Below are 17,241 nucleotides of genomic sequence, written 5' to 3' on the forward strand. Positions count from 1 at the left end.
ATTCTTCTAAACTCCAATGAGTATAGGCCCAACCTACTCAACCTATCTTCATAAGACAACCCCTTCATCTCAGGAATCAACCTCGTGAACCTTTTCTGAACTGCCTCCAATGCAAATATATCCCTCCTTAAATAAGGAGACCAAAACTATACGCAGTGCTCCAGGTGTGGCCTCACCAACGCCCTGTACAGTTGTAGCAGGACTTCTCTGCTTTTACACTCTATCCCCCTTGCAATAAAGGCCAACATTCCATTTGTCTTCCTAATTACTTGCTGTACCTGCATACTAACTTTTTGTGTTTCATGTACAAGGATCCCCAGATCATTTTGTACCGCAGCATTTTTTACTCTCCATTTAAATAATAATTTGCTTTTTTATTCTTCCTACCAAAGTGGATAACCTCACACTTTCCCACATTATACTACATTTGCCAATTTTTTGCCCACTCATTCAACCTATCTATATCCCTTTGCAGATTCTTTGAATCATTCTCACAACTTGTTTTCCCACCTATCTTTGTATCATCAGCAAACTTGGCTACATTACACTCAGTCCCTTCATCCAAGTCATTAATATAGATTATAAATAGTTGAGGCCCTGGCACTGATCCCTGCGGCACCCCACTAGTTACAGTTTGCCAACCGGAAAATGACCCATTTATCCCTGTGCTGCCGCATTTCCTACATTACAACAATGACGACACTTCAAAAGTACTTCGTTGGTTGTGAAGCGCTTTGGGACATCCTGAGGTTGTGAAAAGCGCGGTATAAATGCAAGTCTTCTTTCTCTGTAACTTCAACCTTCATTTTAATTCCTCTTGCTCTCACTCTCCAAGCTCATGCATTTACTGAACCTCATCATTCACATCATCTCGCCCATGCACACGTGCAGCTACCCCCTTCATTTGGCCACGCTATCTCTGAGTGAGCGCTTTGGCTAGCTTTGACCACTTTCACATCTCCCTTAACTTCCACATCTCCTTCTAGCTCTGGAAAATACTGCCACCCTTATCCCTCACCAACTCAATCCATAACATCCAATCCTTTCCTCTGGCTCTGATCTATTGCAATGTATGTCCCTGTGAGTATGCTCACAGGTTTGTAGAGCTGTTGCATTATGAGTGGCTTAGCCAGTCACGTGATGTTTACAAGACTCAATAAAACCCCAGTCAGTTGGGTCTAGGTCATCCACAATGAGGTATGCAGTTGTGAGCATAGTGGATGAACTGGTAACATGTAGTGTGACTGTTAAACCTTTGTTAATAAACCAACTAGTTACTAATAGCAATGTGTTGCTATGAATTCTTAAGCAAAGAACCCATGAAGCAAATACATTACATCTATCACAACACTGTTGTTGAAGTTTGCTTTAGACACCTTGTCTCCTTCAAATGGGTGGGATTGTGAGTTGTGAGGAGGATGCAATGACGCTGCAAGGCGATTTAGATAGGTTGCGTGAACGGGCAAACACATGGCAGATGCAGTATAACGTGGATCAATGTGAAGTTATTCACTTTGGTAGGAAAAACATAAAGACAAAGTATTATTTAAATGGTGATAGCTTGGGAAATATCGATGCACAAAGGGATCTGGGTGTCCTTGTACACCAATCATTGAAAGCAAACATCATCATCGGCATGGGCAGTTCCTCAGAATTGAGGAAGACTTGCTTCCACTCTTAACATGAGTTCTTAGGTGGCTGTACAATCCAATACGAGAACCACAGTCTCTATCACAGGTGGGACAGATAGTCATTGAGGGAACATGCAGGTGCAGCAAACAGTTAGGAAGGCAAATTATATGTTGGCCTTCATTGCAAGAGGATTTGAGAACAGGAGCAAGGATGGCTTACTACAGTTATATAGGGTCTTGGTGAGACCGCACCTGGAGTATTGTGCAGTTTTGGTCTCCTTACCTAAGAAGGGATATACTTGACATAGAGGGAATGGAGCGAAGGTTAACCAGACTGATTCCTGGGATGGCAGGATTGTCGTATGAGGAGAGATTGGGTCGACTAGGCCTGTATTCACTAGAGTTTCGAAGAATGAGAGAGGATCTCATTGAAACGTATAAAATTCTGATGGGTTGGACAGACTGGATGCAGGGAGGATGTTTTCCCTGGCTGAGAAGTCTAGAACAAGGGGTCACAATCTCAGGATACAGGGTAGGAAATTTAGGACCGAGATGAGGAGAAATTTTTTCACTCAGAAGGTGGTGAACCTGTGGAATTCTCTACCACAGAAGGCTGTGGAGGCCAAGTCACTGAATATCTTTAAGCAGGCGATAGATAGATTTCTAGACACAAAAGGCATCAAGGGATATGGGGATAAAGCGGGAATATGGTGTTGGGATAGAGGATCAGCCATGATCATATTGAATGACAGTGCAGACTCGAAGGGCCGAATGGCCGACTACTGCTCCTATTTTCTATGTTTCTAAATTAGTCTGAGTATCCCACCCCACTGTACTCCTGGTAGAGAGTGGCCTGGCGTTTCTGCTCGGTTGGCCTGGAGTTCTTGTTGCAATTCGCCGAAAATCGGTCAAACCAGCACAAAAGATTGCAGAATTTTAAACACAAATTATGTTCGACGCCAACCAATTTTCTGCGATCTTTTGCACTAATTTGAAAAACATTGTGCTAGAAGCTGGCCCCACCCACAAAACCGGCCACAGCCCCAAACAATCAGCAGAGCGAGTTTCCACTAATTGTGCCCGTTTACTCGCCGTGGGCGGAAGGACACCGAAAGGCACGTTTTAAAAGCTCTTGAGTATCATTTTTTTTAATTTACTAAGAAATGTACTACTATACACCAATAGTCCTGTTTCGTTTTTTTCAGTAATTTTCAATTATTTAAGATTGGGTTCCTCACAGGTAGTGGATTAGAAAGTGATGAAAATGTTAATTTTTTTGATAAACCATTTTCAGCTCTAATAATCAAACTGCACCAAGTTACCACTTTTAAGTATGTCACGGAATACTATTTGAAGCAAAAATGTTTCCCCCAAAATATTGATGTTCTAAAACACTGCCCACAGGTGTTTTGAGTTTTCCCCATTTATGGGGGAAAAAAAATCTTTTCAAAACTAGCACAATTTGGGGCGTTATTTGCTCCCAGATTGGCAGTTGTGTCCAAAGCGGAAATTCTACTATTTCTGCACTCTAAAGTTAGAATGGTAGAACACGATCTCAACCGGCGTATGATTCACCTTATTGTCCATTGCCAGATCTGGCTCAATCATGTCCTCCTCGATTCATAGGGGTCGAAATTGGGTACCACCATTTTTGAGGCGGTGTCACCGCCTGAGTGCTGAAATTAGCACCGGGCGTTAGGTGCAGGCTCAAGATGCCAAAGTCAGTTTTTATGCCCAAAGATGAGAGAGCATCGCTAAAAGAGGCGTTGCACACTCATCCTCGGGGGCCAATGGGGCGCGAGCTCAGGATGCCAACAACAGATCAATGTCACAACAGGACGCTGCCAGCATGTGAGCTGGAAAAACAGGGAGAGAAATACCCGAAAACTGCTCCGACCCACACACACACTTCCTCACTGGTACAATTAATGAATAGCAGTGACGGGCGGTGTAAAAAACTTACAGCGCAGAAGGAGGCCATTTGGCCCATTGTGCCTGTGCCAGCTCTTCGAAAGAGCTCGTCAATTAGTCCCACACCCCCCCTGCCCTTTCCCCATAGACAAACACCATCCTCCTCAAACCCTCTTCCCCATTCCTTTCTGCCTCACTTCTAAAGCAAACTCATGGATGTCTTCGTGGATTCTCCTTGCATTCAGGATGTTCCTGGAGTAGGAGGATTTGGCTGTGGAAAAGGAAGCACAGTAACGCTTGACATGGCCGAGACAGATCAGGTGGTGGAGAGGATCTATGATATATCAGGTGGGCTCAAGGATTGAGGCCATTCGGGCAGCTGCCTCAGTTGTGAACTCACCCCTACCCACTGTTCACCCACTCAACACCCCCCCCCCCCACCCACTGCTCACCCACTCAACCTCCCCCGCCCACTGCTCACACACCCACTGCTCACCCATCCCCCGCACCCACCGCTCACCCACCCCCCACTGCTCACCCACTTAACCCCCCCCCCACCCACTGCTCACCCACTTAACCCCCCTCCGCCCACTGCTCACCCACCCCACCCACCGTTCACCCACCCACTGCTCACCCACCCACTGCTCCCTCCCTCACCCACTGCTCACCCACCCACTGCTCACCCACCCACTGCTCCCCCCCTCACCCACTGCTCACCCACCCACCGCTCATCCCGCCCCCCCATCACCACTCACCCACCCATTGCTCACCCACCCCCACTCACCCACTCACTGCTCAACCGCCCCCACCCCCCCACTCACTCACCCTAGCCCCGGTCTCCATTTAGCTCCAATCTGTTCCCTGACCTCTCCAAGCTCAGCTCTTCCATCAGGCCCACCTTCTCCTTCTGGAACCCCTTCCCAGCCATCTCCTGACCACTCAATCACCTTTCTTGGCTATCACATTCTCCAATGTTGTTAATGCCTCCCATTGCTCAGTACTGACCTCCCTTTTAACACTATCATCATCACTATCCTCTTCCAAAAGCCCATTATTAATCTGTCCGATTTCTGTAAATATGCTGCCTGCTCCAACCTCCATTTCCGTTCCAAGATCCTTGAGCATGCCATTGCCGATGCTCCAAACTCACCTCTTCCACAACACCTTGTTCAAACCCCTTCTGTTCAGGTTCTCTCAAGCTCAAAGTACGGAGATCAATGATATCTTTGAGAACAGCAGCCACAGCATCTTATCCCTCCTTGTCCTCTTCAGTCTCTCCATGGCATTTAACAGGTCTGCCCACACCATCCCCCATCACTGCTTGCCCTTGTAGTCCAGGTCCTGGGACAGCTGGGTTTCACTTCTTTAGGTCCCACTCAGCCAGCACATCTCATGGTCCATCCCCACACCTGCATTGTCACCTCTGGAATTCTACAAGCATTCATCTTTGGCCCTCTCCTCTTCCTCATCAACATGTCGCCCCTCAGTGACATTATCTTGTCAGCATTGGGTTAACTTCCAGATCTATGCTGACAACACACTATTCTATGTCCCTACCAACACAGACCACATGGTTGGGGCGGGGGGTGGAAGGAGGGTCAGGGTGGGAGGGGGTTAAAATTAGAGACTCAGGTAATCTGACCCCAACCCGCCGTGAACGCATCCGTTTCTGGTTTAACCGCGGTGGGTTTGTGGCGGGGGGGGGGTTTGAGTATACCACTCTGGAGAGATGGGTCCGTCATTATGATATTTAACAGAGGCTCCGTTCCCGTATTTCGGCAGCCACTTAAATTTAATGCTGGTCAACCAGGTTTCCCGGGGATTGGGAATACCACCAGTTGAAGGGAGATGGGAGCAGCCAGATCCAGTGGGTAAGGGCTTTTTACAGCACTGCTTGTGTGCAGGAGAAGCAGCAGTGCTCCGCCACAATCGGCCGATAAACCCCACCCACCCTCGCCAAACCGGTGAGCTCTCCCGGTCCCACCTTCCTCCCAACTGCCGGTCTGACCCCCAACCCACCCAGCAATGTTCACATCTCCAAGGGCACACATACATTCCCTGTAACACAGGAACATGCCCCCCCCCCCCACATAACACAGGAACACGCCCTCCCCCCACAACGCAAGAACAAGCCCCCCAACATAACACAGGAACATCCCTCCCATAACACAGGAATCCCCCCATAACACAGGAACCCCCCCCCATAACACAGGAACATCCACCCCCATAATACAGGAACACCCCCCATAACATAAGAACCCACCCCCCCAATAACACAGGAACCCCCCCCCCCCATAACACAGGAACATACCCCCATTATACAGGAACACCCCCCATAACATAAGAACCCCCCCCATAACACAGGAACATCCCCCATAACACAGGACTCCCCCCCCCCATAACACAGGACCCCCCATAACACAGGAACATCCCCCCATAATACAGGACCCCCCATAACACAGGACCCCCCCCATAACACAGGATCCTCCCCATAACACAGCAACATTCCCCCATAACACAGGACCACCCCCATAACACAGGAACATCCCCCCATAACACAGGACCCCCCATAACACAGGACCCCCCCCATAACACAGGACCCCCCCCATAACACAGGACCCCCCCCATAACACAGGAACATTCCCCCATAACACAGGACCACCCCCATAACACAGGACCCCCCCCATAACACAGGACCCCCCCATAACACAGGAACCCTCCCCCCATAACAAAGGAACCCCCCCCTCATAACACAGGAATCTCCCCATAACACAGGACCACCCCATAACAAAGGACTCCCCCCCATAACACAGGACCCCCCCCATAACACAGGAACCCTCCCCCCATAACAAAGGAACCCCCCCCTCACAACACAGGAATCGCCCCATAACACAGGACCACCCCATAACACAGGACCCCCCCCCATAACACAGGACCCCCCCCATAACACAGGACACCACCCCCCCCCACCCCCATAACACAGGAACATGCTTTCTGTGGTACAGCAACAAATTCCCTTTTAAAGAGACCCACGCTCCTTATAACATGATGACTCTCGGCAATTGATTTTATTAACAAACGAGATATTAGTCTAGAAACACATGACGACATTGCTCCACTAACCTGAAGCTGGATGTCAGCGATCGAGACAAGAATCTTGCTGAAATGCTGAGCCGAGGGTTTAACAGCTCTTCGGTCTCTCTCATAGACAATGACTTGAGACTGTCCAGTCGCCGGTCAGATTTCACTGTAGGTGTAATTTATATTATATGTTATAAAAAAATGTAGAACTATTGGGGGAATGGGGGAGTGCTCAGTGCAATTACACAGGGCGGGCGCAGGTTTGAGTGCCAATCCGAGCTGTGTCACGAGAGATGATGTGAGCAGAGTCTTCCTGAGCGATGTAGGGAAGAGCAAAACTGTATCCAGGCAGACATTTCTGTCTACCGAGATCGAGCTACAGCTCTGGCTCAGTGGGTAGCATGCTCACCTCTGAATCAGAGGTTGTGAGTTCAAGTCCCATTCCAGAGACTTGAGCACATAAATCTAGACTGACACTTCGGTGCAGTGCTGAGGGAGTGCTGCACTGTTGGAGGTGCCGTCTTTCAGATGCGATGTTAAACCGAGGCTCCGTCTGCTCTCTCAGGTGAATGTAAAATATCCCACAGCACTATTTTGAAGAAGAGCAGGGGAGTTATCCCCAGTATTCTGGCCAATATTTAACCCCCAATCAACATAACAAAAACAAATGATCTGGTCATTATCACATTACTGTTTGTGGGTGCTTGCTGTGTACAAGTTGGCTGTTGCATTTCCCACATTACAACAGTGACTGCACTCCAAAAGTAGTTCATTGGCTGTAAAGTGCTTTGAGACGGCCGGTGGTCATGAAAGGCGCTATATAAATCCAAGTCTTTCTGTTTTACAGGGACCGCTTTCATCCCTCGACAATTTCCCGTCCTGCTCTCCTGAAGTCATTCAATTCTTATTGGGCCACAGTTGCACGCGTGCCGTTTGCCCTTTAGTACCACAAGTGCCTATTATTCCCCAGTGAGCTTTGACAGCGATCTGTTTGGCTGTGAGGGGCATCATAGCCGAACTCAGTCCTTTACTGAACCGATAGGTGTGTTTGCAGCACTACCGTGATTAGCAGCAAGTACCTGGGACGGTTTTATTTTCCCCGCTCCCTAGACCCAAGGTGATCGAGGCAGATTGTTACAGCTGTAAGTGGCACTCCCAGCCCAGAGCAGGGAGCTCAGTGCGGAACCGCCCTGATTTATTACTGATGAAGGGCCGAGGCCCAGAGTGCAGGACACCACTGCAACTGGACAGATTAAAAGGGAAGCAGATCAGGCTGTAGTGATCAGGTAGTGGCCCCAGCTTGAGTTTTGGCAGTATCTGTCCACCTCACGCACTACAGCAGTTTAAGAAGACGGCTCACCACTACCTTCTCAATGTCAATTAGGGATGGGCAATAAATGCTGGCCCTGCCTAATTTTTTTTAAGACAAAGAAAAGAGGATTAAAATACTAAACCAGTGTATGCATGTGTAGACGCGCTCTAAAGCTCCAGGTTCCCCTCCTGGTCTGTGCTGGGTTAGCTGATCTCATTCAGGGCCATAATGGCAGTTTTACAGGTGTCTCAGTGGGTAGCACTCTGGTCTCTGAATACAGCAAGGATCAAGCCCCTCTCCAGGGACTTGAGCACAATATCCAGGCTGACACTCCAGTGCAATACTGAGGGAGTGCTGCACTGTCGGAGGTGCCGTCTTTCGGATGAGACATTAAACCGAGGCCCCGTCTGCCCTCTCAGGTGGACATAAAAGGTCGCAGTGGCACTATTTCGAGGAAGAGCAGGGGAGTTATCCCCGGTGTCCTGGCCAATATTTATCTGTCAACCAACATCATTAAAAACAGATTATCAACAGTGACTATATTTCAAAAAGTACATAATTGGCTGTAAAGCACTTTGGGCGTCCTGAGGTTGTGAAAAGTGCTTTTTCTTTCTTGGCACACTGGGTCAGGGAGGTGAGAATTGGCCAGGGTTCTTGACCACCATCCAGTGACATCTGCTGGCCAGTATGAACATGTGTGGATGTTGAGTGAGAACAGTAATAGCACAGGTGGAGTTCTCCCCCACCCCTCCCTCTCCCATCCCACCCCGCCCCACCACCATCCTTGGTTAATAATCTGCCGACCCTCACTACTTCAACTCACAGATTAAGAAGGGTTATTTCCAATGAAGAAATGGAGACCAACAGGGCACTGTCCAGCAAGGAGTTTCTGAGGTCGAAATCCCCTTGATAACGCCGCCCATTAATGTTGGCGATGGGTGGCTAACGGGCTGCAAAGGCCTACCGTCGGCGGTGAGCAGCGTCCATGCCTCTGTGGAAATTGAGTTGGTCATTGATGGAGGCATCAGGAGGTAACGCTGCACCCTCTAATGCCACCCGCGTGGTGACATCCTTTACCGTACAACGCCCCCTTGGTGACACATTTGCGAAATTAGGTATGTATGGTGGCCTTACCGGCAGGCGTTCGTACAGCCTGGGAAAGGTAGCGGGACATCGGGGATCCCGGGGTGGTAGTGTCCAGAGATCAAAGTCAGTTGTTTTCTTTAATTTTTTTCTCCATTTATGTATTAATGGCACCAGTGGGGAAGTGTGGGTGTGGGTGAGTTAATTTTTTGCAAACTTTTTTCCCCCAGTTTTTCCAGTTCGCATGCCGGCAGCCTACGGTCGGGAAATTCAGTCGGCCTCCTGAGCTCCCGCTCCGTGGACGCCCGAGGATGAGTGTGCAACGCCACTTTTAGCGCTGCTCTCTCATCGTTGGGCGGCAAGACTGAATTTGGCAAGTGATTGCTGGCTGGCGTTAAAATCTCCACTCAGCTGGTGTCACACCTCAAAAAAGGGCAATACCGAATTTCGACCCCACTGTCTTCAGGAGAGGAGGGGAGAAATTACAGAGAAAAATATAAAAATAATGACTGGGGCAAAAATGACTCAAAATGCCCCAAAAAGTAAAAAAAATTGCAGAACGTTGATAAATGCTCGATTGGGAAATGAATACTTGAAGATGCGGGGCTGGTAGTGCACAGAACACAAAGTGTGAATTTCAGAGTACAGTTGTATCTTGAGTCAGCGGCTACCCATAATTTGCCTTCAGGCAGGTTTCCTGACCAATAGCAGCTAGGGCCCGAGGAACTGCCTTTCACCTCGATCTTCCCTGTGCCAATCATGCGGCACTAACCATAGTTTGGAGGCAGTGGCCATCTTGTGCGTCTGCACCACATACTGCAGGGAAAAGTTCCAAGAGGAAATGCTGGAAAACTCCTCCCTCCCCTGGAAGCAAATGGGATGAAGACTCCAAGATATCTCACATCACGAACATCGAGGCCCACATTATCTAACTCTGGATTCCACGGGTGGCACGATTTCCCGTGAAAATCTAATGTATTTGCACACGCTGCTCACAGTGGAAGACAGTCTTACCTCCAACACTCTCATCCGCCAGGGTCCCAAAATGTTGCTTCAGGAACTTTTCCTGGTCTGGAGTTCTCGGCACTGCCGTCTCCCGTGGGAAGCTTCTGCTGAGCTCGTCCTCTTCTTCCTCCATGTCTGAGGAGATCCCATCCACACTCAGAGGCTCCGTACATTCGGAATCTATCAGAAACAGAAAGGAATGATTTTCTGCGCAATTTTAAGCAAGGTTTTGGTACTGGTGCTTGTTTCCGCATGGTCGGGCAAGAGACACCCAATGGCAGCGTCTAGGAGGAGCAGTAGCGGCCCAGGAGAGGTTACTGAGGAGCCACTCTTCTCATGGCCTCTGGGAAGCCGCCTCTCCTCGAACTGCCTCCAAGAGGACCAAGCCACACACAACCGCCATCTGACCTCTGGAACTGCCGCCTTTAGAGCAATTTCATATGAAGAACCAATATCACACACAGCTTAATTACAAAGGCTATGCTCTCTTTGGATTTAAGACCTGGTATAAAAGCCAGTACAAATAGCTTCAGCTGCCTGAGGAATCAGGAGGTGCAGTGGGTTAAGTAATGTATGCACCTGTGAGAATGCTCACAGGTTTGCTGAAGCTCTCCCACGGGGTGTCCACCGGTACGCTCGCGGCCTTCCGCGAGAGGTGGGCGCCGGAGGGACTGGAGTGCATCATCACCCCCGGCAACCAAATTTTAATTTGATTTTATATGTTTTAAAGTTTAATTTGCTTTAATTGCCAGATTTTTAGTGTCCCCCTCCCCTTTTATAGGGGGCACTTGTAAAATATATGGTTTTAATGCCCCCAAAAAAATCACAAACGAAAAACACAAAAAAAAAACAAACATTTATTAGAAAAAGGGGCAGTTAAGAGTCTGGAGTGTCCCCCAGATCGGGGGGCACTTGATCCAATGTTTATTTTGTTCCCCCCAAAAAGAGTTGTTGAAGCCCTCTCCCTCCGTGTTCCACGTTTTTATTGAATGTGCGAGGTTGCAGACCCCCTTCCAATATTTGAAGGGGCTGCTCCTCAAATTCTGGCTGCATTTCAGTCCCACGCTCCTGATCTTTGGGCACCCTGTGCAGAGGGGAGCGGGCACGGCCAAGCGGGCCATCAACCAGTCCAGGCAGTGGGCGGTCGAGGGGGTCGTTCAGCCTGACTGCCTGCCTCTCTTCCGCGGTTACATCCGAGCCAGGGTGTCCCTGGAGATGGAGCACGCGGTGTCCACCGGTACGCTCGCGGCCTTCCGCGAGAGGTGGGCGCCGGAGGGACTGGAGTGCAACATCACCCCCGGCAACCAAATTTTAATTTGACAGTTTATTATTAAAAGTTAATTTGTTTAATGTGTCGGTTTTGGTGCCCCTTTAATAAGGGGTCATTTGATTTACAAGTTCAATTAAAATAGTTGTAGGGCTGTTGAGTTGTGACTGGCTTAGCCAGTCATGTGATGTTCACAAGACTCAATAAAACCCCAGCCAGTTGGGTTTGGGGGATTCCCGATGAGGCAGGTGGTTGTGAGCCTGGTGGATGAACTGGTAATGTGCAGTGTGATTGTTAAACCTTTGCTAATAAACCAACTAGTTCTTAATAGCAATGTGTTACTGTGAATTATTAAGGAAAGAACCCATGAAGCAAATACATTACAGGTTAGAACAATGTCCCTGCACCTCTGGGTTCTGGTTTCAAGTCTAACCCAGGCAGAGGTCTTATCTGCCTGACTGCAAGCTGTTCTGAATGTACACTGTCTGTCTGAACTGGGAATGCTAGGTGGGCAGTATAGGGGGGGCTGCTAAACCATCCAGTACTGGAACGGATAGTACTCAATGCTAATACTGGAGGAGAAATGTTCCTCCAGTATTAGTGAATAGCATAGATAAGTACACGAGGGGGAAAGGAAAAGAAGTTTATGCTGATAGGGTGAGATGAAGAGGGGTTGGAGGAGGCTTGTGTGGAGCATAAACACCAGCATGAACCTTTTGGGCCGATTGGCCTGTTTCTGTGCTGTAAAAATTCGATGTAATTCTATGTTTCACCAGCAACATCTCCTGATGAGCAGAAAGAACCAAACAGCACTAAAATTGCACACGAATACCAAGACTTTTTCCCATAGAGGGAGTAGCGAGTATGGGGCAAAAACACACACTGGGTTCCAACCTTCGTGTGGATGTTCCGGGCTGGAAAAGTGGCTGCTGGAATAATCGACAGAGCAGGCGCTGTCCGGACTGTGCTTCTCCAGGAGATTGTGGCTGCGGTAACTCTGCCCTGGCGTTCCCTTCTGCAACTCCTTCACCTGGTACTCACTGGCAGACGTGGGAGCACAGTATTAACATTAATAAAGTCTGTACAAATTAAATATATATCAAGAAGGCAGCAGAACAACTGGTAAGGAATATATAGCATGCAAGCAATTACCTCTTTGCATGACAAAATGTTCAGGATAAAATATCCCCCATTGGAAGCGGCATTGTGTTTGTTTTATTAAAATTCATTCTCGGGATGTAGACGTTGCTGGCATAGCCAGCTTTTACTGTGGATAGCTGTGTCAGCTGTGGCTCAGTGGGTAGCACTCTCTCCTCTGAGTCAGAAGGTTGTGGGTTCAAGTCCCACACCAGGGACTTTAGCACATAAATCTAGGCTGCCACTCCCAGTGCAGTGCTGAGGGAGTGCTGCACTGTCAGGTGTTCTCTTTTAGATGAGACGTTCAACCGAGGCCCTGTCTGCTCTCTCAGGTGGATGACATAAAAGATCCAGGGCACTATTTCGAAGAAGAGCAGGGGAGTTATCCCCGGTGTCCTGGCCAATATTTATCCCTCAATCAATGTAACAAAAACAGATTATCTGGTCATTGTCACATTGCTGTTTGTGGGAGCTTGCTATGTGCAGATTGGCAGCTGTGTTTCCCACATTACAACAGTGACTACACTCCAAAAGTACTTCATTGGCTGTAAGGTACTTTGAGATATCCGGTGGTCATGAAAGGCGCTATATAAATGCAAGTCTTTCTTTTCATCATGCACACTGCAGCCCCGGTGTGCCGGCCATTGTCACTGATGTTCCTAGGCTGTATTACTTTTCAGGTTCTGATAATCCAGCATCGAATTAATTAATTTGAGAAACAGCTGGATGCTGCAATGGGAGAATGGCAGAGTTGGCCATCTACAAGGGTGAGATAAAATGGACGGGTGGATCTTGTTGAGCCAAACCTGTCTTGCGATAAAGAAATGTTATTGTGCTTTAAAAACTGCTTTATATACATCATTCAGAAACTCACCCTTATATCATAAGCTCCATCTTTGCAGACTGACAGGCTCCAGTCTGTTTCCGACTGGTTGGCTAATTGCAGTGTTGATTCAGCAGCAACTTACATGACGGAAATAGCTCCAAATTCTCATTCTTATGCTTGTACGTTGTCACAACATGGTCATTGTAATGCAGCTTGATGCCAACAATAACTTGCATTTATATAGCACCTTTAACAGAGTAAAATGTCCCAAGGCGCTTCACAGGAGCGTTATCAGACAAAATTTAACACCGAGCCATATAAGCTAATATTAGGACAGATAAGCAAAAGCTTGGCCAAAGCAGTTTGTTTTAAGGAGCGTCTTAAAAGAGAGAGAGGTAGCGAGGTGGAGGGGTTTAGGGAGGGAATTTCAGAGCTTGGGGCCCAGGCACCTGAAGGCACAGTCCGGTGGAGCAATTAAAATGGGGGATGCACAAGAGGCCAGAATTGGATGAGTGCAGAGATCTCGGAGGGTTGTAGGGCTGGAGGGAGTTACAGAGATAGGGAGGGATGAGGCCTGGGAGGGAATTGAAAACAAGGATGAGAATTTTAAAATCAAGGTATTTACTTGGAGGAGATTCCTGCTCATCCAGTACTGGATGACGGACAAGCAGTCCTCTATAGGACAATTTAGAGACAGTGGTGGGGTCGAGAGGTAGAGCTGGGTGTTGCCAGTGTACATTGCATCCGAACATTATATTTCAGATGATATCCCCGAGGGACAGCATGTAGATGAGAAATAGGAGGGGGCCAAGGGTAGATCCTTGGGGGATAACAGAGGTAACGATGCGGGAGTGGGAAGAGAAGCCACTGCGGGTGATTCTCTGGCTATGATTAGATAGATAAGAATGGAACCAGGCGAGAGCAGTCCCACCCAGCTGGACATTGGTGGAGAGGCGTTGGAGGAGGATGAAGTGGTGAACTGTGTCAGAGGCTGCAGACAAGTCGAAAAGGACGAGGAGCGAGAGTTTACCACAGTCACAGTCACATCGAATGCTATTTATGACTTTGATAAGGGCCGTTTCGGTACTGTGGTGTGGAGGATCCCTGATTGGTCCTTATTTGTGAAGCCAGCGTTTCAGCAATCATTTCACTGTGCTTCCAAGCTGAGGGACAGAAACATGTTCATTTGTCAGCTCCCCGAGTCCCCACTTTCTACACCCGGATGGACATAACTCGGGGATAAGTATCAGCGCTCACCTCTCCGTCTCACCAGTACTCCCTGTGTGTACCGGGTAGATGACACGTTCTTCCACCTCTGGTGTCTCCAGCTCCTGGCTGAATATGCCCTCCTCACACATCGGCAGTGTAATGCTGCTGGGCCTGACAAAGGATGAGTTGTGTGTGTGTGCTGACTCCTGCTCCTCTATCTGTCGGGGAAATAATGAGAACAAGGTCTCAGGCTAGTGTCATGAACCCTCCAGGGTTGCCATGGAGTCTCCAACAACGACAACAACAACAACGTATTTAAAGAGCGCCTTTAACGTTGTAAAATACCCCAAGGCACTTCACAGGAGCGATATAAAATATAATTTGACACTGAGCCACATAACGAGATGTTAGGGCAGGTAACCAAAAGCTTAGTCAAAGAGGTAGGTTTTAAGGAGCATCTTAAAGGAGGAGAGAGAGGTGACGAGGTTTAGAGAGGCAATTCCAGAGCTTGGGGTCTTGGCAACAGAAGGCACAGCAACCAATGATTGAGCGGTTATAATCAGGGATGCTCAAGAGGGCAGAATTAGATGAGCTCAGATATAATTAAAGACTAATCTCCAGGACAGCAAACCCGGGAGAAAAATCACAAGCGCATTAAACAAAATGGTGTTTTAATAAAATTATTTGAACACTTTGGTTATTAGTTGTAAAAGTATCAGACATGGGGAAATAGGCTGTTTGACTGACAGTCAAGGATCATCAAATTGGGTAACAAAGAGTATGTTCCCTTTCCAATTGGTGTGGGAAGGCGGGTCGTCATGGTGATGGACGTATCAGGTGGCCAATGGTGGGAGCATCGGGGGCAGGGCGGTTGGAGGCAGGGTGTCATGTGACAGCAACTCCAGGAATATGTCCAACCAGAGCTGGCAACCCTACCTCAGGCCAGGAAACGGGCCTTACTTCCCAGTGTTTTATCTGTTTATATAATGTAGGCTGGTTTATATAGCATTGGTACATTTCCTTAGCACGGCATTTACAGGAGGATATATTGGATGTAATGAGTCTCTCGGCATGTTCAAAATGTGCTGCTTGCAGATGATAGATTTGTTGCAGCAAGGGATGGGCACTTGCTATTGCATTCTCTCTGGGACTCTTTATATGTTCTGGAACCCAGCTACTAAATCAGACTCAACACAGTGAGTTTGGAAATCTGCGGGATGTTGCATTGTGCCAAATCACTTGCACCAGCCATAAACAGACAGCAAAGACAGCGCAGTACTGCACTGACTCTGTCTGATAGGACTGAGAGAAGACAGCTAGAATATACTGGGGGTCATTGTGACTTTGGTCAATAGCATAAAACATGTATTGTTGGATCAGCCATCCGTTATCCATCTCTCCTGGTTTCCATTTCCATTAAAGCCAGTGGGAGAGATGAATAACGGGCGGCTGATCTGATATTGCCCATTATACAGTATCACCCAAAGTCACAATTACCCCCCATTTGATGAGTTTAATGAATGGTCACAGATAACAACAACAACTTGCAATTATATAGCGCCTTTAACATAGAAAAACATCTCTAGGCTCTTCATAGAAGTGTAATTAAAAAAAATTGACTTCGAGCCGAAGAATTATGATATAAGGAGTGGGGTGACCAAAAGCTTGGTCAAAAGGTAGTTTTTAAGGAGGAAAGAGAGGTGGAGGGCTGTAGGGAGGGAATGCTAGACCTTGGGGTCTAAGCGGCTGATGGCACGGCCAGCAATAGTGGGGTGAAGGGAGGGACGATACACACGAGGCCAGAATCAAGGGGATGGAGAGCTTTGCGGGGAGATTGTAGGGCTGGATGATGTTACGGAGATAGGGAGAAACTAGGCCATGAGGCACTGGGGGTTTCTTTCTGCTTGGTTCAACTGCTACTAAGATTGTCTGATTGCTAGTTATGACCGCTATCATTACTGTTCATGCTCCCATTCCTGGTCACTGTCCCTCTGCATGCAACGAGCTTCAGTCCAACCTCTCGCATAGGCCTCCACCAGGGGTCAAAGTTTAGTTCAGGGCCTAGTCCTAGCTTCAGCCTCATTTCAAGACCTGGGTCCAGCCTCAGTCTAAATTAAAACCACAGGGCCTAGCTTCAAACCTCAAACTTAACTCAAGCTCTGGCCTCAATTTAGATCCCTGACACTGTTCACTGCTGGCCCAACCTCCAGGCCCCGTGAGAGTGAGACACAAATATACAAAAGCAATGTTGCATGCGGAAATGAGGCAATACTGCAAAGCTCTGGGCGCTGGGGGGAGGGCCTGTACATCTGCAGCTGTTACCCTTATAATAAAGTTCCACGTATATATGGGTATACAGGGCATCATTTTGAAGTTTAAAGATGCCACGAAAAACGGTAATGTAGTAAACAATGCGGTGGATTGTAACAAGACTTCAGGAGGACATTGACAGACTGGTGAAACAGGCAGCTCTGTTGAAGGGTGTGGTACCATTAAGTTAGGAGCAGTACAGAGGTGGTGGTAGAGCTGCACTCTACTCCCTCTCTGTTTTTGTATCGTTGGGTGACACATGGCAGGTGGAGCGTAATGCAGGGAAGTGTTAAGTATTGCATTTTGTTATTAAGAATGAGGAGAGCCAATATCAACTCATTTTAAAGGGGGTGCAGGAACACAGAGAAGTGGGAGTTTACGTATATAAATCTTTGAAGGTGGCAGCACAAGTTGAGAAAGCTGTTAAAAAAGCAAATGGGATCCTGGGCTTTATAAATGGAGTAGAAAA

General features: G+C 47.9%; 1 protein-coding gene across 1 annotated transcript in view; it reads right to left on the bottom strand.

Annotated features, from left to right (window-relative positions):
* Positions 1–17,241, bottom strand: part of mapkbp1 (mitogen-activated protein kinase binding protein 1) — a 284,611-nt gene that overhangs the window by 22,440 nt on the left and 244,930 nt on the right. Inside the window, exons 19-22 of the mRNA XM_070878826.1 lie at positions 14,511–14,680; positions 12,185–12,330; positions 10,033–10,203; positions 6,666–6,789 (exon numbers count right to left, since the gene is read on the bottom strand). Coding sequence (XP_070734927.1) covers positions 6,666–6,789; positions 10,033–10,203; positions 12,185–12,330; positions 14,511–14,680 — 611 coding nt within the window. The remainder of the gene's footprint in view (positions 1–6,665; positions 6,790–10,032; positions 10,204–12,184; positions 12,331–14,510; positions 14,681–17,241) is intronic.

The sequence above is a fragment of the Pristiophorus japonicus genome, chromosome 4 (assembly GCF_044704955.1).
Source record: "Pristiophorus japonicus isolate sPriJap1 chromosome 4, sPriJap1.hap1, whole genome shotgun sequence".
NCBI lineage: Eukaryota > Metazoa > Chordata > Chondrichthyes > Pristiophoridae > Pristiophorus > Pristiophorus japonicus.